The sequence below is a fragment of the Rattus norvegicus genome, chromosome 5 (assembly GCF_021556685.1).
Source record: "Rattus norvegicus strain SHRSP/BbbUtx chromosome 5, alternate assembly SHRSP_T2T, whole genome shotgun sequence".
Taxonomy (NCBI): domain Eukaryota; kingdom Metazoa; phylum Chordata; class Mammalia; order Rodentia; family Muridae; genus Rattus; species Rattus norvegicus.
In genome coordinates, this window is record NC_141538.1 from 142,980,284 (window position 1) to 143,003,292 (window position 23,009).

General features: G+C 45.5%; 1 protein-coding gene and 1 pseudogene across 2 annotated transcripts; both read left to right on the forward strand.

Annotated features, from left to right (window-relative positions):
• Positions 1–1,861: 1,861 nt before the first annotated feature.
• Sf3a3 (splicing factor 3a, subunit 3) lies at positions 1,862–21,628 on the forward strand. 2 transcript variants are annotated; one of them, NM_001025698.1, is made up of 17 exons: positions 1,880–2,038; positions 2,315–2,362; positions 2,662–2,714; positions 2,816–2,921; positions 3,958–4,030; positions 6,293–6,384; positions 9,431–9,513; positions 10,373–10,511; positions 11,420–11,488; positions 12,284–12,351; positions 12,615–12,722; positions 14,384–14,453; positions 15,510–15,674; positions 15,762–15,872; positions 16,898–16,988; positions 20,550–20,605; positions 21,372–21,628. In NM_001025698.1, the coding sequence occupies exons 1-17, from the start codon at positions 1,943–1,945 to the stop codon at positions 21,447–21,449; spliced, it is 1,506 nt and encodes a 501-aa protein (NP_001020869.1). In that variant the 5' UTR covers positions 1,880–1,942; the 3' UTR covers positions 21,450–21,628. The 2 variants fall into 2 exon arrangements, 1 of the variants encoding a protein (NP_001020869.1); XR_015619742.1 differs by lacking the exons at positions 15,762–15,872; positions 16,898–16,988; positions 20,550–20,605; positions 21,372–21,628 and having other exon boundaries at positions 1,862–2,038; positions 14,384–14,565; positions 14,704–15,630.
• Positions 6,734–7,520, forward strand: LOC148006038 (PRELI domain-containing protein 1, mitochondrial pseudogene; annotated as a pseudogene).
• Positions 21,629–23,009: the final 1,381 nt, after the last annotated feature.

Below are 23,009 nucleotides of genomic sequence, written 5' to 3' on the forward strand. Positions count from 1 at the left end.
TATATAAGTACACTGTAGTTGTCTTCAGATACACCAGAAGAGGGCATCAGATCTCTTTACAGATAGTTGTGAGTCACCATGTGGTTGCTGGGAATTGAACTCAGGACCTCTGGAAGAGCAGTCAGTGCTCTTAACCACTGAGCTATCTCTCCAGCCCCATCTTAAATGTTTTATGCACTCTTTATTTTGTTTTTTCTTAAAGATTTATTTTTATGTGTACGCGTGTTTTACCTGTGTGTATGTATGGTGCACCATGTGATGCTTGATGCCCATGGAGGTCAGGAGAAGGCAACGGGTCCCCTGGAACTGGAGTCATGGATCGTTGTAAGGTGACATGCGAGTGCTGGGAACCAAACCTGGGTGTTCTGGAAGATAGCCACTGAAGCGTTATACCAGCCCCTTCTGTCTCTATGGAGTATGATGCTTTCATGGTTCCTTAGAGCGTTCCCTCACTGCTGAACAGTGTCCTCTGATAACACGTTTATCCATTCACCCATGAATTAGGTGTGTATGTATGTAAGAGTGGATGGCATGTGTACCAGGGTGCCCACTCATTCCTTGGACCTGGAGATGCAAGTGGTTGTTAGCCACCTGACTCGCGTGCTGGGAACTGGATTCAGATCCTCCGGAAGAGCAGCGAATGCTCTTAACTGCCGAGCCATATCTCCAATCCCAATTAATGGACTCTTGGGTTACATGCAGTTTTGGTGAATTATGAATAACAGGAGCATATGGACAATGTTTTCATTTCTCTGCCTAGAGTAGGCATGTAGTAGAGTCCCTTTTCTTGTGTTGATGTTGAAACCTGTACCTTGGATTTCACACGCGTATGTGTCCATGCGTGTATCTGTGCGTGCGTGCATGCGTGTATATGTTGTTTTGAGATAGGGTCTTATCACATAGCTCAGGCTGAACTTGAACTTATTTTCCTCTTACCTCAGTCCCCTAAGTCTGGATCACGGGTGTGAGCCACTCGACCTTGCTCTAAAGCTGTTTTTCCCAATACATGCTAGACAGGCACTCTATACCAATTCACGCTTTGTCCCTATTCTGTTTGTTTGTTTGTTTGTTTGTTTGTTTGTGTTTATTTCCTGAGACCGGGTCTTTATGTCGCCCTGGCTGTCCTGGAACTCACTATGTAGATCAGACTGGCCTAGAACTCAGAGATCTTCCTGCCTCTGCCTCCTCCTCTTCCTCCTCTGTCAAAGAAAGTCAGCCTAGATTTCATTTTCTAAGCCATACAGTGGCCGGGTATGGTGGCTCAGACCTGTAATTCCAGCAAGTTTCTGCGAAAAGCAGAAAAATTAAGAATTACAGAGAATCAGAAGCCAACCTGTATCAAATAGCAAGCCTACCATTGCTTGAGTGTACTACATTTTTCTTAAAGACTCCTCTGCTAATAAACAAAGGTTGTGTTTTAGTATGAGTAAGTATGACTTTTGTTAAGAACAAAATCACCACCATCTGCATTTTACTGACAGACATACTAAAGTCCAGACAAGGGGAAAACATCACCAGAGGTCACACACTGAAAACTGGAGCTTCCAGGTCCCCTTTCCGTTCTGTATCCTTCAGTTTATCGGTTCAAATGTTAGTGTGTCCCAGCCGGCCCAGCTGTCTGCAGCAAGCCTCAGGCAAGCCAGCTGTCTCTCACCCTCAGCCTGCAGGATTCTTGCAGGCAACCTAGAGACATCTTTCATCGCTGAGGCATCGCGTTTTCAGACCTCCAGCCAGCAGGGGGCAGTGTAGCTACTGTCGCCGGTAGCATCGACTTGCTCTCTTTGTGGTGTTCATTTTTTCTTGAGTCCCCCAAGCCACTTCCGGGACACGCGGAACTTTGGTGCAGCCGGATACTGCGCTCAGAGACACGGGCGTGCAAGGCGGCAGGCAGTGTTTCCGGCAGTGTTAGCGGTCTGAATTGAAGTACCGCGGCCAAGAGAAAATGGAGACAATTTTAGAGCAGCAACGGCGCTATCATGAGGAGAAAGAACGGCTTATGGATGTTATGGCCAAAGAAATGCTCACTAAGAAGTCCACGGTGAGTGAACAGTGGTCGGGGTCGCATCAGTAGGAGGGCCTCGGCCCTCAGCGGAGCTCTCGGCGTTTTATTTGGTCTCAGACCCTCCCTGCGCCCCATCTTCATCTTCCTCCTAAGCTGTCTGGGCGCTCTGGCCTCCTTAACGTCTTCCGAGGGCCCAGCAGCCCTTCTGCTTCAGCCCCTGAGACCTAAACCAATAAGCTCATCCTTCGGGTGGCCTTTCCAACTCCTGAACTCAGAGTAACAACGTATGTGTTACCGTTTGCCTTTCTGCAGCTCCGGGACCAGATCAATTCCGATCACCGCACTAGGGCCATGCAAGATGTGAGTGCCCCGCTGTCTGCTTCCCTTTGGGTCTGGCTGGGCGGGAAAAGTGCTGGCAGGGAAGGTTTGGAGGCTCAGCGTGATTCCTGCCCCTGGGTTCTTAGTCAGATATCCTCTCTCTGCCTCTCAAAAGTGTGGGCGACTACTCTGGGTTCGGGCTGTGTTGTAAAAGTGGTGGAACTTTCAAGACTTTGTATCCCGTGAGGTTTCCTTGGGTCTTGCCAAGACTCCCTTTGTTGTTTACCTAGCCCCATTGTACAAATTTGCTCCATTCTGATGGCTTTGTGTTTGCGTTTCAGAGATACATGGAGGTCAGTGGGAACCTGAGGGATTTGTATGATGATAAGGATGGGTAAGTGACAGTCACATCCCTTCTAACAGTGCTTCAGGGGAGCCATGGTGAAATGATGGCCTTTGTGCTTTATGCACTTTGAATTTGCTGATATCTTGCAGATTACGAAAGGAGGAGCTCAATGCTATTTCAGGACCCAATGAGTTTGCTGAATTCTATAACAGACTGAAGCAGATAAAGGAATTTCATCGGAAGCACCCAAATGAGGTGAGGCTCCCAAAGTAGTTTCCCAAGACCTATCCTTAAAAAAAGGAAAGATGCGAGGAAAATGGTGGCATGCCATATAGATGTCTGTCCAAGAAAGAACGTGCCACTTCACTGCAGTGAGCACAGTTAGGCGACATCCTTCCTGGTGTTCCTCTGCAGTAAGAGAACACAGGAAGCACTAGAGCCTATTTCTTTCTGTCCAGTGAGAGATCGGGTGACCTTTGCACCAGAGTTCTTTATTGGTTTAGTTCCAATTTTGTCTCCCTCATAGTAGCTTTCCCCCTACCCAAACTTACTTTTTCCTTTTTATCTCTCTTAAGAATTTCTCCCACCCAATACAATGTGCTCCTAGCTCTGGCTTGAAATCTACCAACACAATTGTACTGTGCTCATTCCCAGAGTTCAGTGCACCTTCAGAACTCGTGTAAAATATCTCTTGTGGACTACCTCCTCCAAGGCAGTCCTTCCTTAGGATGCTGTATTTGTGGCAAGGAATCAGACGTCTGCCCAGTTATAAAGCAAGGGAAGCTGAGAACACTAAGTAGTGAGCTCCTCTGTACACTTAAGGTCAAAGCGAGCATTAGAAGCCCAGCCTTAAAGACTTGCAAGTATAATATGCATATGTATATACTGTAAATATGTGTGCTTATGATGAGATATAGTTCAGGCTTTTAAAGAAAAAATTCCTGACATTTGAGACAATATGTATATAAAAAAAAAACTGTCAAACATTTTATTTGTATTTTATGTTTGGTAGATTTAAAGAAATAGAACAAATTTGTTGAACGGTTTTTTTTTTAATACAGTATCTAGATGTACATGGACAACCAAATAGGAAACTCCACAAATTGATGTTTTAAGAGTGTTTTATAAACTGATGGTAAAGACTGTATGTTTGGATTTAAAAGAAGCCCAGTAGATGAATAGTTTCACACTAAATCTTGTAGATTAACCAATCAGTGAAAAAAAGCAGTCCAGCCCTGTACTACAAGCCTGAGACATTGCCAGACCCACCTGAGCTTTTCTCTCCCACCAGATCTGTGTGCCAATGTCGGTGGAATTCGAGGAGCTCCTGAAAGCTCGAGAGAATCCAAGTGAAGAGGCACAAAGTAAGTAATGGCTTGATGTTTCTTTCTAGGGAATCCAAATCCGTTCTGAGCTATATAGCTACGACCTATGTTTTTTTTCTTAACCTCTTTTTAAATTTTGTCTGTATGGCTGTTTTGCCTGCATGTATGTCTATATACCACGCGTGTGTGTGATGGCCTAAAGAAGCCAGGGGAAGGATCTACTCCTACTATAGTTACAAATGGCTAGCTATCGTGTAGGGATTAGGATTCAAACTCAGGACCTCTGTAAGAGCAGCCAGTGTTCCTAACTGCTGAACCCAAGAGCCTGTCTCTAAAAACATAAATAAAGGCTGATTGTGATGAGTATAAATTTAATCTCAGCCCTCAGGAGTCAGACAGTTCTCTGGATTAAATAAAGGCCAGACTTTCTTTTTTAATTGTATGGTGAGTTAATATCTTTTTTGTTGATATTTATTTATTCATTTATTTATATCTGCATTGGTGTTTTGCCTACATGTATGTATGTTTAAGGGCATCAGATCTCAGAGTTACAGACAGTTGTGAACTGCCATGTGGATGCTAAGAATTCATCTCAGGTCCTAATGAAGAGCAGTCATTGCTCCTAACCGCTGAGCTATGTCTCTAGCCCCATTATTTTGTTTATCTTGAGACAAAGTTTCTCTCTAGCCCTGGAACTCACTCTACAAACCAGGCTGGCTTCCAATTCAGAAATGGTCTGCTTATACCTTCCGAGTGCTAGATAAAGGCATTAAAGGTTTGCACCACCTCTGCCTAGTTTCCTTTCTCTCTCCTCTCCTCTCTTCCCCTCTCCTCCACCCTCTCTTCCTTTCTTTTTTAAAGATGAGAATCTCAGAGCTAGAAAGATGGCTCAGCGGTTAAGAGCACTAATTGCTCTTCCAGAGGTCCTGAGTTCAATTCCCAGCAATCACATGGTGGCTCACAACCATCTGTAATGAACTCCAATGCCTTTCTGGTATGTTTGAAGACAGCTACAGTTTACTCATAAAAATAAAAATAAATAAATCTTGAAAAAAAAGAAAAAGATGGGATCTCTACTTGAAGTCCTGGCTATCCTGAAACTCTGTGTGGACCAGGCCGGCCTCAGACTCAACAGTGATCCACCCATCTCTGCCTCCCAAGTGCTAGGATTAAACATATGTGCTACTAATCCTAGCTAATTTGGTTTTTGCTTATTTGTTTGTTTGGGTTTTTTTTTAAGATTTTTTTTTATTTATTTTATGTATGTGAGTACACTGTAGAGTGAGTACACTGTAGCTATCTTCAGACACACCAGAAGAAGATTTCAGATCCCATTACAGATGGTTGTTAGCCACCATGTGGTTGCTGGGAATTGAACTCAGGACCTCTGGAAGAACAGTCAGTGCTCTTAACCGCTGAGCCATCTCTCCAGCCCTATTTGTTTGTTTAATTGTATATGTGTACAGACAGGTATACAAAGGCATGTGTGTAGGGTCAGAGGACAACTTTATGAAGTCATTCTCTTCTCCTTTTACCTGAGTTTGGGGTTTGACCTCAAGCCTGAGAGCCATCTAGCCGGTCGGTCTGTCTGTCTGTCTATCTTCCTTCCTTCCTTTCTTTCTTTCTCTCTTTCTTTCTTTTTTTGACAGGGTTTCACTATGTATTTCATACTGGCCTTGAACTCTGTTTGTTTGTTTGTTTCTTTTGTTGAGACAAGGTCTCTACATAGCCCAAGCTCTTCTGGAACTGACTGTATAGACCAGTCTGGTCTTGTTGCCATACTGGCCTTGAACTAGTGATGTAGCTGCCTCAGCCTTCTGAGTGCCAATTTTGAAGCAAAGGACAGGATTAGGTGGCTTAGATTTGTGCCCAGAGACTTAGCTCACTTGGTAGACTATTTCTGAGTATATGTGAGTTCAGTTCCTGGCTTTGTAAACCAGCGTGATGGCGCATGCCTGTAATCCCAGCCCATAGGTAGAAGCAGGCAGCTCAGGAGTCTAAGGCCGGTTTAAGCCATCTGAAACCCTCTTTAACCCCCAGCCCTTAGGGCCTCAGGGATTGTAGCGGAGTTTTCAGATTGGTTTCTAGGCTCTGTGGACACTCTGATGATCTTGCACAGAATGCTCTTTTGTGCTCTCTAAGCTCAAAGTGGAAACCTACCTCTGTCACTTGATGAGAGCAGAGAGGACATTTGAGGGACAGGCTACCTCATAGAACTTCTAAAAGGTAGTGCATTTGAAAGAACAAGGTGAAGAAAGTAGCCTGTAACATCCGAATCATTGACGTGTGTGATTCCTTCAGACTTGGTGGAGTTTACAGATGAAGAGGGATATGGTCGCTACCTTGATCTCCATGACTGCTACCTCAAGTACATTAACCTGAAGGCATCTGAGGTAAGGCCTGGAGAGTGGAGAGAAAGTCTCATTCTGGGACTAAGTCAAAACACCTAATTAAAGCAGGTAGAGTGTCCCCCAAGTAAAGTAACTCGTGTAAATATTAAGTAGATGACTGTTTCTTGGAATAAACACTATTTATAATGAAAGTCCGGGTCTTAACGTTGCTGTTAATATAGGAAGCCCATTATTTTATTTATTAATTTATTCATTAACAACAATACTTTGGTAAAAATAGACTATCTGGGCAGTCCTATAGCCCCTCAGGGCAGTGGTAGGGACCTGGACACAGTGTCACAGTGATTGAGCTGTGAACCTGGTGGTCATGTGCCTAGCCACCTGCCCCCCTACCTCTGGACTCTTCATCCTGATGCTGCATGGGTGCTGCGCCCACCCGGGTCGGGACGGTATGAGTTTTTTTTGGGCCAGAATGTGCTCTGAAGTTCATGGGACCAAGTGTCTTAACTGAAGACTTAGTGTACCAGGAGGTAACCCCTGACCAGAAGCTTCTGTCCTGGAGACTCCTGACCAAGACCAACAGGATGCCACGTTGAGCAGAGTAATTGTTTCCTGCCAATGTCACTCACTCAGTGTATGTCCTGGAGGACTTTAATCTGGACCCACAGAATCAGCTCATAATCACCTTCACCCAGAACATCAACCATGCCCAGCTAATGGTGGTGAAGGAATGATGTGTTTACTGTGTGAACTCTGACAGTAGCAGCTGGACCGGCATCTGTCCGGAAGCCTGGGTCTTTTCTAGCTTATTTGGCATCTCCAGAGCTTTCCAGGAATTTTTCTTGCCTGTTTCAAAAGAAATGTTACCAAGACAATGGAGGGCTTTGAATATATCCTGCCCAAGCTACAAGGTAAAGCCCCTTCCAAAACACTTGTTGAGACAACGAAAGAGGCCAAAGAGAAAGCAAAGGAGACAGCACAGGCAGCTACAGAGAAGCCCAAGGACCTGGCCAACAAGGCCGCCACCAAGAAGCAGCAGCAGCAGCAGCAGCAGCAGCAGCAGCAGCAGCAGCAGCAGCAGCAGCAGCAGCTCCTCATATAGCTTACTTCCCCTCCCTTCTCCCCAGTGTACTTGATTATTAAAGATCAACCTGCACCCTCTCTGCAGTCTGGGGTGGTGGGTCAGGGCGCTGTCCTGGTCAGCATCTGTGCTACACCCAACTCTGTACTGGGCAAAGGGGTGCAATGACTTGCCCAAGGTCACAGCAGTGTCAGGTGATAGACTATGCTCCATGAGGGCAGGGCTCCTTGTTTTATTCTCTACTGGGTCCCAAGTACCCTGAACAATATTTAGCACATAACAGGCACTAACAAACACATGGTTTGACTGCCCCCTCCCCAAATAAAATAAAATAAACTATCTGGGGGGTAGGGGTGCTCCTGGGAGAGTGTGCCAGATGTCAACATTCGGTGTCTTTCTTAATTTCTCTGTACCTTTGTTGTTCTTTTTGGGTCTTGGTTTTTTGAAACAGGGTTTTTGTTTTTTGTTTAAAGATTTATTATTTATTATATATAAGTATATTGTAGCTGTCTTCAGACACACCTGAAAAAGGCATCAGATCTTATTACAGATGGTTGTGAGCCACCATGTGGTTGCTGGGATTTGAACTCAGGACCTCTGGAAGAGCAGTCAGTGCTCTTAACCACCGAGCCGTCTCTCCAGTCCTGCTACCTTATTTTTAAGACAGGATCCCTAAATAGGCCTGGAGTCCATCCTTTCAGCTATACTGCTGGCTAGTCATCCCCCAGGATCTCTGCCTCTCCAACTTGGGTGTTCTGGATATGTACTACCATGTAGAGAGAGGTGTTACCTGGGGGCTGAGGATCTGTGTTTAGGTTCTCATGTTTACACTGTAGGCACTTGATTCACAGACCCATCTCACTGCACAAAGAGAAACACCTTGTTTCTTTGTTTGCTTGTTTGTTTTCTGAGACAGGGTTTCTCTGTATAGCCCTGACTGTCCTGGAACTCCCTGTATAGTCTGGCTTTGAAATGAACAGAGTTCTGCCTGCCTCTGCCTTCTGAGTGCTGGGACTAACTGTGTGCCACCACGCCTGGCACACTTCTAAACCCTAAAATCCCTCCAGTGCTCATGTGTTAGGTGCTCGGTGTGACATATGTGAGATGGGAGGTACCTGACCTGTCAGAGAAGGAGGTGTTTATTTGGTTTTTGTTTAGTGGCAAGGTTTAAATGACAGTCTCAGGTCACCAGGAAGTTTAATAGTAAGTTTATATAGATGTGGCACATGGTGGCACTTTTTTAACCAAAGCACTCAGGTGTCAGAGGCAGAAGGGTCTCTATGAGACCTTGTTTCAAGAGAAGAAAAAAATGTCCCCAAGCTCAGCTCCTAACCTTGAAACTCTGCAAGAAGTACCTTGTCCTCTACTGTGCCTCCAGTGTGGCTCAGAGATGCCCAGTGAGTGGCTGCGTGGATTAACACCGCCACCTTTCAAGACTTTATTTTAGAATGGCAAAATCTTTAGGCAGGATCCTGGCCCACCCTGAGTATCCAGCCCAGGTCTTATTTGGATAAATGTTTGTTGACTTGGTCTTGTAGAGTTGGTGTCATGTTCAGCGATCTTGTCCTCACTTCCGTGGAATCAGCAGCCTTAGGATTGAAAGGCAGAAAGGAAAGCCACAACATGAGCCAAGCCTTGATACTTGGTCAGAGAACACTCAGTTTTGACCTTGATTTAAAAACAAAACGGGGCTGGGGATTTAGCTCAGTGGTAGAGCGCTTACCTAGGAAGCGCAAGGCCCTGGGTTCGGTCCCCAGCTCCGAAAAAAAAGAACCAAAAAAAAAAAAACAAAATTATTTGTGTAGCAGCCTTCAAATGTGGAGGTCATGGAATATCTTGAGGGAGTTAGTCCTCTCCTTCCACAGTGTGTGTCTCTGAACTAGAACTCAGGTCTTTACGCTTGGCGGCAAGCACTTTTATCCACCAAGCCCTCTTTCCAGCCCTTGACCTGACGCTTTGAAGTTGAGCTGCCTTATACCCTGACTGTCATGTGTTTCCTCTTTTCAGAAGCTGGATTACATCACATACCTGTCCATCTTCGATCAGTTATTTGACATTCCGAAAGAAAGAAAGAATGCAGAGTATAAAAGGTAGGCACTCAGTTTCCAGGCCCTTTCTGAATTTAGTTAGAATTCCATGGAAGGATTTAAAGTCAAAGTTGTGGCTTTTGTTGTCTGAATGCTGTACATGAATGACTCTTGGGTTTATCAGAAGATAAGGATGTTGAGTATTATGTTTTAGAAATACTTGTGATGTTGTCATGGTGGTACAAGCCTTTAACCCTAGCACTACAAGAGAAAAGAGTAGGCGGGTCACTGAATTCAGCTGGTCTACATAGTGAGTTCCAAGCCAGTCGGGGATATGTAATGAGACTCTGTCTCAACATAAACATGGGGATGTTCAGCTTATAGACAGAGGTATTTATGAGAACATCTGTGGTTAACACATGCCTTCCTTAATTTTGTGTGATTTAGAAAGATGTCTGTTTGGGGACCTCTGAGGTCTTAGAGTTCAATGGGGAAGTTTTCATGCGATGTGATGTGCTTGCATCTGGCATTAAGCAGAAAGTACTGTCGACTTGGCCACATTTCTCATTCGTGTTCCCCAACCTTGCTCCTTCTCATGTTCTGATTGCCTGACTTTCTTCAGTGCGTTAATTAAGACCTAGTATTTGACAAACTCGTTTAAGAATTTGTAGTGGGCTAGGAATATGGCTCAGGTACAGAGCACTTTCCTAGCCGCCATAAGGCCTTCAGTACTAATCCTACAAGTACAACACACACACACACACACACACACACACACACACACACACACACACGAATGCTTCAAGTGTTATCTTACCCACTATTATTAGAAATTAAGTATAGTTTTGGGAGCATAGCAGTATGTCACAGGTAGAGTTGTTTCTGTGCTGTGATGGTTTCACCATTGCATGGTTCTCTGCAGATACCTGGAGATGCTGCTGGAGTACCTACAGGATTACACAGATAGAGTGAAGCCCCTTCAGGATCAGAACGAGCTCTTTGGGAAGATTCAGACCGACTTTGAGAAGAAGTGGGATAATGGCACCTTCCCTGGATGGCCGGTGAGCTTCAGTGGGGTTCATGCCAGGGAAGCAAACTAATTATTTTAATCTTGAATCTGCTTCAGGAGGTTGACTGTCAGTCTCTCAGTATCAGGTCACCCTGAGACCAGGCATTCTTTGTACACTTAGAACAAGATTTGTCTGGTCTCACTAGACATTGTCTGGGCCCAGGATTATTTTTTTTTTTTTTTTCGGAGCTGGGGACCGAACCCAAGGCCTTGTGCTTGCTAGGCAAGTGCTCTACCACTGAGCTAAATCCTCAACCCCTGGGCCCAGGATTTTTAACAACTGTATCCTGACTTCTGCTGACCAAAATCTGATCAGTTTGTATGATTAGAATCTATGTTTGTTTGTTTGTTTGTTTTGTAGAAGCAAGGTGATTTTATTCTTTTTTTTTTTTTCCTTTTTTTTTTTTCCTTTTTTTTTTGGAGCTGGGGACCGAACCCAGGACCTTGCGCTTGCTAGGCAAGCGCTCTACCACTGAGCCAAATCCCCAACCCCCTGTTTGTTTGTTTTTAAGAATTATTTATTTAATTTATGTATGTTAGTACACTGTTGCTGTCCTCAGACACACCAGAAGAGGGCATCAGATCCCATTACAGATGGTTGTGAGTCACCATGTGGTTGCTGGGAACCGAACTCAGGACCTCTGGAAGAGCAGTCAGTGCTCTTAACCACTGAGCCATCTCTCCAGCCTGAGTCTATATATTTTTACTTCTGTTGATAAATTTGAACTTTCAGGAAGAAAACTAAACTGTCTGATTTTTTTTCCTCCATTTCTATGAATTGATCATTGTTTGTAAATGTGATTAAAAAAAGGGATCAGCCAGTCCTGGGAAGTTGGACGGCTTCCTTACCTTCATTCTTCTTATTAACCTGGTTCTGAATAAACTTCCTCTTCCTGCCAGAAAGAGACAAGCAGTGCCCTGACTCACGCGGGAGCCCATCTTGATCTCTCCGCATTCTCCTCCTGGGAGGTATGTTTCATGGCACTACAGGGTACTGCTCTTGCTTAACTAGTTTTCTTTCTCTTGGTGGTGGTGGCGGCGGCGGCTGTAAATCACTGTAGGTGTATGCCCTTGCATATGTGCCACAGATGCATATAGAGACGATAAGTTGTGGGAGTTGTTTCTTTCCTTCCACCAGGTGAATTCTGGGGATCAAACTCAGGTCATCATGTGACAGCGGGCATTTTTTTTTCTTGATGAGCCATTTCACTAGCCCTGGCCGTCCTTCAGAGGGACTACTTGCTCTCCTCTATTCAGTGTCTTAGACTTGTTGCAATGCCATTTCCTAAGGACAGGCATGTACAAGGGATATGGAAAAATCAGAAGGAAAAAAATCTTTTAACATCTCTGAAGACTTAAATTTCAGAGACCTATGATATGATGTCATAGGGTTTAGAAAGTTAGAGGGAGACTGAGGCAAGAGAATTGCTGTGAGTTTGAGGCTAGCTTTAGAGTAAGATCTGTCTCAAACCCAAAATCAGTTATTCTAAAACAAAGCAAGGAGCTAGAGACAAGTGTTCAGTTGGTGGGGTACTTGCCTAGCATGTGTGAGGTTCCGAGTTCAGTTCCTGTCTCTGCAAAAAATACTTCTATGAGTGGCCTCCCTATGGAGAGCCACTGAACACTCCCTTCCCATGGTGGCTGACTCTGGACATGGCAGTAGTCAGTCTTTGGGGACTGAAAGGTAGGAGGCTGACTGTAGAATGTAGTCCTGCCTGGGGAAAAAGCTAGTCATGTTGTGTTGTAACCGATTTCTCTTTCTAGGAGTTGGCATCCCTGGGTCTGGACAGATTGAAATCTGCACTGTTGGCTTTAGGCCTGAAGTGTGGTGGGTAAGAACCTGGTTTTGCTATCAAAAACCCTACTGGCTGTGTGTTTGGATGATCCTCTAAGAGGCTGTGATTTTGTTGTTTGATTAACACACACTGCAAAAATCATTTTGTACAGTGTATGATGGTGAATGCCTTTAACCCCAGCACTGAGAGGGCAGGCAAGTGTCTGTGTGTGAGTCCGAGACCAGCCTGGTCCTTAATAATGAGTTTCTTTTAAAAAGAAAAAAGACCATCTGTGTAGTATGTACCTCTTACCTCCTTAGGACCCTAGAAGAACGAGCTCAGAGACTCTTCAGCACCAAAGGAAAGTCCTTGGAGTCGCTCGACACCTCTCTGTTTGCCAAAAATCCCAAGTCAAAGGGCACAAAGAGGTGAGTAGCTGGTTCACATCTCCACTCTGGTTTTTACATTTCTGTCCTATGGAGCCTGCTTTCTACTTCTCCTTTTGCTTTGCTTTTCCCCTCTAAGTCAGGCTCTCCCATAACTCGGATTGGCCTCAAACTTGCTCGTATCTGGGCACGACCTTCAGCTTCCCCCATGGCATCTCTGTCTCAGAAGGTTGCTCTTGCAGGCATGTGCCACCAGGCCTGGTTGGTTGGTTGGTTGGTTTTCCTTTTTTTTTTTTTTTTTTTTTTTTTTTTTTGAAACAGGGTCTCACTGTGTAGCTCTGGCTGTACTAGAACTCACTATGTAGACCAGTCTGGCCTCAAACTCACAGACATCCAGTTGCCTCTGTCTCCCCAGTGCTGGGATTAAGGAAGAGCACCATTAAACCCAGCTAAGGATCGCACAATTTTTCTTTTTTTTTTTCTTTCTTTCTTTTATTTATTTATTTTTTTGAAAGTAGATTTTTTTCTTTTATTGAAGGTAGATTATTGTCTCCTACAATTTATCCTGATTATAGTTTGCCCTCCTTCTATCCCTTCTCGTTCCTCCCCCTTCCCTCTCCTCCCCTCTCCTTCCCTTCAGTTCCACTCCCTTTCTATCTGTTATTAGGAAAGAATAGGCTTTTAAGAGAGAACAGCCAAACGTGACAAAATAAAATATGATAAGGTGAAGAAAAAACTATCATATCAAAGTTAGGCATGGCAACCCAACAGAAGGAAAAGTCTCAGGGGCAGCCAGAAGACTCAAAGATCCATCCTAGTCACAGTCAGGAGTCCCATAAAAACACTTGAGCTAAAAGCCATAATATATACACAGAGGACCTAGTGCAGCCCCGTGTAGGCTCTGTGCTTCAGTCTCTGAACTCTTATGTCTCCCTTTGTCGATGTGGAGAGCCCGTGCTCTCCTGCTGGCCTCTCTCCTCTGTCTCTTACCTCCCTGCTCTTCTTCCCTGAGCTCAGGGGAGGGATTTGTTAGAGACCTCCCATTTAGACCCTCTCTCCACAGAGTGTCTGCTGTAGGCTCTGTGTCTGTTCCTATCTGCTGGGAGAAAGCTGCTCCAGTGATGACTGGATAAGGCACTGATCTAGGAGCAATGTTTTAAGGGCTCCCTGAGTTAGACTTTGTCTCAAAATAGATTTTTTTAATACTTTAATTTTATTAGTGACAGCTGGGTATATTTATGAGCTGCATATGTATACAGGGTATTGTTTTTTGATTTGGCCTTTTTTTTTTTTTCTCCCTAATATGTTATACCAATCCTGGAAAGTGGTTGTTAATCTGATTTTTGCAAGGACTTGGGAAAGTTGCTAAATGTGACCTTCCTTGCAGTTGCAAAGCAGCGGAATTAGGACTTTGTATCGTTACTTGCTTTCAGGGCTTCTTATATATTGCATTCCTTTGTAAATCACAGTGGTGCCATACAGTTGAAGTGGTCTCACAGGCCATTCACTGTACACACAAAGTCAAGATGAGACTCCCTAGCTTCTAAGAACTGCCCTCAGGATTTGAGCAGGGAGGCTGCCTCGTGTGGCCTGCTCACATGCTTGAGATTGTGTAATTCTGTCACAGAGACCGTGTTCCTGACAGGGAATAAAGCTTTCGATACAAAGAACCCTTAATTGATACAGCTTGTTCTTGTTCTCAGAGACACTGAGAGGAACAAAGACATTGCTTTCCTGGAAGCCCAGATCTATGAATATGTGGAGATTCTTGGGGTAAGTGCGATCTTCTAGAGCCGTGCATAGGAAGGATTTTTTTTTTTTTTTTTTTTTTTTGGGTTCTTTTTTTCGGAGCTGGGGACCGAACCCAGGGCCTTGCGCTTCCTAGGTAAGCGCTCTACCACTGAGCTAAATCCCCAGCCCCGGATTTTTTTTTTTTTTTTTTTTTTTTTTTTTTTTTTTTTTTTTTTTTGGTTCTTTTTTTTTTCGGAGCTGGGGATCGAACCCAGGGCCTTGCGCTTCCTAGGTAAGCGCTCTACCACTGAGCTAAATCCCCAGCCCCCTTTTTTTTTTTTTTTTTTTTTAAGTTCACATAAGGAAGTGGGGTGGGCAGTAACTTAGTTCACCTCAAAGTATGGTTCTCTTGAAGTCCTTGGCCCTTCTTTTGGACTCCTGTTGTATCGTTAGGTGATATTCCCAAGGCTGCCCAATTCTCATAAGGTCAGACATAGACAGTAGACCCTGCCTGTCTCCTCGTTCAGCCCGATCTAGAGTAATGCAGCTCTTTGCTGAGCTTCAGCATAAACCAGGGGGTGACCCAAGAAGTAGGCACTCAAAAGGCAAGCCAGAGGTGACTCAGCGGTGCTTCAGACGTGACTTACTGTGGCACAACAGTTTGCCCCATGTTGAGACTGAAACCTGGCAAGGCTAGAGGAGGGCCAGTACGAAGATGGCTATGGACAGTCTCCTCTTGTAGGGTCTCAGGAAGTGCCCTTCATACCTTCCTGCTTGGTTTGAAGTGCTATCTCCCTGTTTCTGCTGCACGTGATGCTGCAGGCTAGTATGCCCATGACCTTCCAGACAGTTCTCTGTCTCTGTCTCCTGTGGTGCTGTAGGAGTGCTGAGGTTGCAAGGAGGGTGGCTTTTACATGGGTTCTGAGGCTTCAACTCAGGTCATCAACTGAATCATCTTGCCAAGCCAACTTAGCCTTATTTTACAACCAAACCTTCCTTTTGGAAGTGAAGGGCAGCAAGAGTTAGAGGAACTGTCCCTTCATGTCCTGTACTGATGTGATCTGTCTTTGTTTTGCTTTTTCTCTATGCCTCACCTAGGAACAGCGACAGCTCACTCATGAAAATGTACAGCGCAAGCAAGCCAGGACAGGTGAGGAGCGGGAGGAGGAGGAAGAAGAGCAGATCAGCGAGAGCGAAAGTGAGGACGAAGAGAATGAAATCATTTACAACCCCAAAAACCTGCCTCTGGGCTGGGACGGCAAAGTAAGACTCTCGGGTCTCCTCCATCCCCTCCCACTGTGGAAGGCACAAGGGCTTGGGAAACTAACGCAGTCGCTTGGTCTCCTTTAGCCCATCCCCTACTGGCTGTACAAGCTCCACGGCCTGAACATCAACTACAACTGTGAGATCTGCGGGAACTACACTTACCGAGGGCCGAAGGCCTTCCAGCGGCACTTCGCTGTAAGTCACAGCCGTTCTCCTGGGAATTGAGCAAACACAACACTTTAGAGCGGGGCTGGCAGCAGCCTGAGGGCCACTGCCGCCAGAGCTGAAAGCAATCCAAGGCCCATGCTGTGGCTGTGGGTCGGGCTAGCCCTGAGCCTTGACTGCTCTCTGGAGCAGCCACCACTCTGCTGTGGAACTCGGCTTTGGCTTTCCCACACTCATTCTTGTTCCGTTCTCTCTCATTTTTTCTGCAGCATCTTGGATCATGTCTGGCCTTTTGGTCATTTCTCTACATTGCTATAAAGGGGGCTGGGCAAGTTTTGGTTTTTTCAAGTTTTAAATGGGCCCTTGCTTCTTTGCAGAAAGAGTAAACTAAGGCTTGGTATTTACCAACCTGTTCTTGACACGAGTCGTGTCTGAGAAATACCTCATCAGTGGGCTCGCCCTTGCTGCATTCTGCCCTTCATTTTTGGAGGACAGTTACATAATGGAAAAGACATCCTATACTAGATAAGCATGGCAAGTTTTGTGAGCTCCCTCTCAGATGTGTTCCTAGCTGCTCTGGGTCCTTTTCTCTGTGTCCCCCAGTGGACTCTGGGTTTATCTTAGAAGGGTGGGTTGGTGTCCAGGATAAGACCTATGGTGACTTTCATTGTAAGAGCTGAAGTTGTCGTTTCATCACACTCTCCCGGCCTCTCCATCCTTCAGATACCTGTTCAGCAGTTTGCTTCTGAACCTCCAGAAATACCAGCCTGCCCTCACGGCCCCGCAGGGCCTTCTGGGTTGTACCAGCTTCTCTCTAGCACCGAGTGATGAGTCTTGGGTGTACTGCCCTGATACCACTAACTCTAGAACCCGAAGTTTGTACACCTGAGACAGTGCAGTGCCACTTGGCAGTGTCGGCCTGTGTCAGTCCTGGTCAGCTGTGTAGACATACCCCCAGCAGGAGTGCTGCCTTCCCTGGGGTAGGGTCTGTGGTGGGATGAAGTGGGTGCTGTCTCAGCCATCCCTGTTTCACACGTCCCTTTCCTTCCCTCCAGGAATGGCGTCATGCTCATGGCATGAGGTGTTTGGGCATCCCAAACACTGCCCACTTTGCAAATGTGACACAGATTGAAGATGCTGTCTCCTGTAAGTAAGCTTTCCATTGGTTCCCTTTCCAGACAAGATAGCCATTCTTTTTTTTTTTTTTTTTTTTTTTTTTTTTTATTAACTTGAGTATTTCTTATATACATTTCAAGTGTTATTCCCTTTCCCGGTTTCCGGGCAAACATCCCCCTCCCCCCAAGATAGCCATTCTTATAGCTGTCCTAGTACCCTGCCCTCTCCAGGCCCAAGAGCAGAGACTGTGGCTATAGAATTATATGGCTAAGGCACACATATAATTACTGCATTTTTTAAGGGAGTGAGCAGTCAACAGTACTGATTATATCTCCCTTGAAAAGAATCTTAGCTGAGGTTAGACAGGGCTTTTAGCCTGAGTCTGTGAACTTTCCTCTCTGGAGCATTCTGAGTGTAGGTTTTATGTTTACTCTTCTGAATTGACTTTAATGTGTTAAGAACCACTGATCCAGAAGAAGAAAATAGAACGGGCTCCCTACTCATATTCCTCAGGTAGCTGCAGATAAGAGGAGGACAGCAGGGGCTGGGGATTTAGCTCAGTGGTAGAGCGCTTACTTAGGAAGCGCAAGGCCCTGGGTTTGGTCCCCAGCTCCAAAAAAAAAGAACCAAAAAAAAAAAAAAAAAAAAAAAAAAGGAGGACAGCAGCGAAGTGCTCGCTGGAGGGAGGGCCAGGGGGAATGCGTGCTAGGCACTTCGCCTTGCCTGGCAGCCTCTGCTCCCAGTACTTTACTGCAGACTCCTGCACCCCTGCTCTCCTCATCCTTCTCGCTGTTGTTTCACTTCATGCCAGCCAGACGGTTTGTTTTATTTATTGATGGATTTTATTTTGTTTTGCTTTGCTTTGCTTTAGACAGGGTGTCACAGTGTAGCTTCACTGTCCTGGAACTCTCTCTGTAGACAAGGCTGGCCTCAAATTCAGAGATCTCTTCAAATCCACCCTTTGCCTCCTGAGTGCTGTTATTGTATGCGGATGCATGCATGTGTATGTGCCACCACCACCTGGCTCTCTGTTTTATTATTATTATTTGATTTTAAAAAATATATAGTATGTGTGGTGCACTACTTATGTGAGTTTCTGTGCCTCATGTATATACAGGATCCTATGGAGCAGAAGAGCGCATCAGATCCCCTGGTACTAGAGTTACGGGCACTTAGGAACCATCATGTGGGTGCTCGGGGACCCTGGGTCCTCTGGAAGAACAGCCAGTGCTTTTTTTTTTTTTTTTTTTTTTAATTATTATATATAAGTACACTGTAGCTGTCTTCAGACACACCAGAAGAGGGCATCAGATCCCATTACAGATGGTTGTGAGCCACCATGTGGTTGTGGTTGCTGGGAATTGAACTCAGGACCTCTGGAAGAGCAGTCAGTGCTTTTTTTTTTTTTTTTTTTTTTTTTTTCTTTCTTTTTTTCGGAGCTGGGGACCGAACCCAGGGCCTTGTGGTTGCTAGGCAAGCGCTCTACCACTGAGCTAAATCCCCAACCCCCGCAGTCAGTGCTCTTAACCACTGAGCCGTCTCTCCAGCCTTTTCTCCACCTTTTTTTTTTCCCCCCAGAGCTGGGGACCGAACCCAGGGCCTTGTGCTTGCTAGGCAAGCGCTCTACCACTGAGCTAAATCTCCAACCCCGGGCAGAGACATTTCTGCCTCACACTTGGCCTCTATGCAGGCACTAGAATGAAATCTAGGCTCTGGTCTCCATGCCTAAGTGGTAGGGCTCTGCCTTCCGACCCACCCCTGGAACCCTGTTTGGGGGATAGGATCTGACTTTGTAGCCCAGACTGCCCTGAAACTCACTTTGAACTGGTCATGATCCTCCTGCCTCAAACTCCTATGTATAGGTCTGAGCCACCACACCTGGCCTGATTAACTTCCTGATTTATTTTTGCCTTTTTGCTTTGTTGATAGGAAATTAAGTCAAGGTAATAGCATGAATTGTAAATCTACATTTCTTTTTTTTTTTTTTTTTTTTAAAAGATTTATTCATTTATTATATATAAGTACACCATAGCTGTCTTCAAATACACCAGAAGAGGGCATCGGATCTCTTTACAGATGGTTGTGAGCCACCATGTGGTTGCTGGGAATTGAACTCATGACCTCTGGAAGAGCAGTCGGGTGCTCTTAACTGCTGAGCCATCTCTCCAGCCCGTAAATCTACATTTCAAATGCTTAAAAACGTTTTTTCTGAGCCAGGTGGTGATGATGGAATGCACCTTTAATTCTAGCACACAGCAGGTAGAGGCAGGCAGATCTGAGTTCCAGGCCTGCCTGGTCTACAGAGTGAATTCCAGGACAGCCAAGGCTACACAGAGAAGCCCTCCCTGTCTTGAAAAACATTTTTTCTTACATTTCTTTACTGTGTGCAACTGTTTGTATGTGCTCACATGTGTGCATGGTCATGCATGTGTGGATCCCCTTCCGTCATGTGTTGTGGGAATCAAACTCAGGTCATCATGGGCGATTATGAGTATTCAGAGATGCACACATGTATGCATAGCCCATACATGCATGCATGCATGCACGCACGCACGCACGCACACGAAAGCAACATGGCAGCATTTGTTGGCTGTGTTTTAAGGCAGTGTGGGTACTAGTGTGGCTTATAGTTTAGTTTGCTTCCTTACTAGGATAAACATGACCAAAAACAACCCGGGAAGGAGAGGGTTTGTCTGGCTTACACTTTGAGGTCACAGTGTGTCACTGAGGGAAGTCAGGGTAGGAACTCAGGGCAGAAATCAGGGCAGCTGACGTGGAGGAACACCCATCAGAGGCTTGCTCGCCACAGTTTGCTCAGCCTGCTTTCTTACAACTTGCAAGACATCTTGCCCGGGAGTGGCAGCACCCCCAGTGAGTGGAGGCACCCCATGTCAATCACTAATCGAGACAATGCAGTACAGACAATATGATGGGGGCATATTGAAGTTCCTTCTTCCCAGATACAACTAACCAGGACAAAGCTGAGCTTAAGTCACACTCCAGTACTCCCCAATCTCAGGTGGCAGAGGCAGGATCTCTGAGTTCCAAGCCAACCCGAGCACAAGAACAGCCAGGACTGTATAGAGAGACCGTCTTAAAAAACAAAATAAAGCCCTAACCAGGACATGTATTAAGAAGCCTTCTCAGCTATGATCCTTTTTATTTTATCCCACAGTTTCGCTAGACTCTTGTACAAACTGCTTCTTTTGAGAGAGCTTTCTTTTTACCGTTTGTTTGGTTTTTGAGCCAGGGTTGCTCATTTAGCACAAACTGCCTTCAATCTCAGTATGTAGCCAAGGCTAGCCTTAAACTGCCAGATCCTTCTTCCTCTATCTCCCAAGTGCTGAGGTTATAGGAGTGAACCTCCATGCTGATTTCTGGTCTCTGTCCTAAGACAGTTTTTCTTTCACAGCAACGTGAGACTGTGGTAATTTCTCAATCAGAGGGGCTTTATCTACAGGTTGTTCTAAATCAAAATTCTGTTTGGGGGGCTGACAGTCGGGAGCCTGTGGGGAGCGGGGCGGTGAGAATGATGTAACACTGTACCCAGGGGACTGAGGGCCTAATGGCTGCTTACCTCTCATCCTGCAGTGTGGGCCAAGCTGAAACTGCAGAAGGCTTCAGAACGATGGCAGCCTGACACCGAGGTGGGTGTTAATGTGGATCGTGTTAGGTGTGGCGTCAAGTGACGGCTCCCTCACTACGCAGACAGGAGAGGCTAGAGAGTTTTCTGTTTTAGCAAGTGTAATGACAGTGTCTACACGTGTGTGAGCCTGTCGGCATGTATGCTTTAAGTCTTTGTCATCAGGCACTTCTCCCACTGAGGCAGTTGTGAATAAGGGCACCCCGTCTCTTGTGCTACCCTGGGGATTTCTAAAGAAGTCTGTCACCTCTTAGGTCTCTGAGGAAAGCATCAAGTCAGAGATGGTCCTCTCTTCAGAGTGGGAATCTGTCCTTGTTGGTCTTGACAGGTCTCAGAGATGGCTACCATACATTGAAGGGGTGGCAGTAACGTCCTGGTCCTGTGCAGACCGACAGTAGTCTCTTATTCTATGTCAGTATTGCAGTTTTGTTTTCTTGCATCAAGAGCCCTTCCAGCTGTAATGTAGACCTGAAACACAAGACTGGCCTCGCTGTCAACTCCTGCAGTGGCCCAAGGGCAGAAACCCAGGCTTGGGCACCATTTCACACTGCTGTTTTGGTTTCCTTGTCAGGCTTTCCCTGTCAGGCTTCCTTGTCTCAAACACAAGGCATTTCTTGAAAGACTATGAAGGGATAAGGGTGAGCCACGACTGGTGCCACTCTAGATATCTAGAAACAGCTTTGGATTCCTCTTGGAGCTCTGGTTGAGAAAGTTATGTTAAATTAATGCTGGTTTCTGGCAGTGTGGAGCTAACGGCCTTTCCTTTTCAGGAAGAATATGAAGACTCCAGTGGAAATGTTGTGAACAAGAAGACATACGAGGATCTGAAAAGACAAGGACTGCTCTAGTGGTTGGCCATGCCTGGGCTTCCGTGAGAAGCCTGAGAAAATTTTTCCCAACCAAATGTTCTTAAAGACTTTTTGCTATGTAGTATCTACCTTGTAGGAAGAAGACATGCTGACAGATTGCAGAATTGAGATGTGTTTTATCTTTGTTTTATATTAAAAAGATTTGTGGGAAAATAAAACAGCCCTTGTTCTAGACGTGTTGTTTCTGAAATCCAGGTCTATAAAGTAACATAATCCTTTTGTTCTTAATGCCTCCTGGTCTGGTTCTCACCAGCTTCCATATTGGCTTAGACTTAGGGGTAGTTATTACTACCTATATATAATTCTGTCTGTGTGTCTCAATGATAGCCCAGGCTGGCCTTGAACTCCCACCAGCCCTGCTTCAGCCTCCCTGTGCTGAGATTACAGATCTGGACCGCCTCACCAGGCATGTGTCAAGTAATTGAGACCTAACGTTTCTCCCTTCACTGCCACTTCCCAAATGAGCCTCATGCCGGCATGAACTCTGCCCTCAGTAGAGTCAGCCATCAGTGTGAATATCAGAGAAAACAGGAGGGTGAACCAGACCTGAGGCTTAGAGTGGTTTCAAGGTTTGCCTGTTTTATTTGCCTAAAGAAATTAGCTGTAGTTGGCCTTGGTCCCAGCACCTGGGGAGAGGCAGGCATCTGAGTCCAAAGCCACTCAGGGTGCTGTTGTGAGACTCTGCCTTAGAAAATAAATTAACTGCAGCCAGGTATAATAGCAGAGGCCTGTATTCCAGGCTTCGGGGCAACTCAGGCAAGAGGATGGCTGCAAATGAGCTGCTCTGTGTTCTGAATCTGTTATTCTAGATTTCAGAACTACAAAGTCCTGTCCTACCTATGAGGACAGTCACTGAAGGTTGAGTAAAATTTCCCAGAGCCCTCTTAGCATGGTGACCCTAAGCTGGTTTGTCTTCAGACAAACCCCAACTCTGGATGGCCATCTTCCTCCATATACCTGTTGTCCTTGTCGCGCCCCTGGCAGCCAGGGTCTCGACACCCCTACTCTGAATTACATTACTCTAGTCAACCCATTCTTTGTATGACCTTATGCTTTGGCTCTGCCAGTCCGTGATGAGCAACCTCCCCTAGGCTCATGCAGCAAGGAGCCCATGGTCACATCTAATTGAATCAATTAGAAACCGATGGCTGGAAACTAGACCAAGGTGAAAGGAGAAGTTGCCTTCTCCTGTAGGAGAAGCCTTGCAAAGCAAAGCAGTGGAATGGAGAATGGGGGAAGCCCTGGGGCTACAATAGTAGCCACAACGGGGGGGCTGGAGAGATGGTTGAGTGGTTAAGAGCACTGACTGCTCTTTCAGAGGACCTGAGTAACCACTCAGTTACTCCCAGTAACCACATGGTGGCTCACAACCATCTGTAATGGGATCCGATGCTATCTTCTGGTGTGTCTGAAGAGAGCAACTGTATTCACATAAATAAATAAATCTTAAACATTTCAAATGCACAGTGGAATTTTATTTAGTTGTAAAAGAATAAAATGACATTCAAAGGCCAACGAGGTAGATGTGCTGGATGTGGT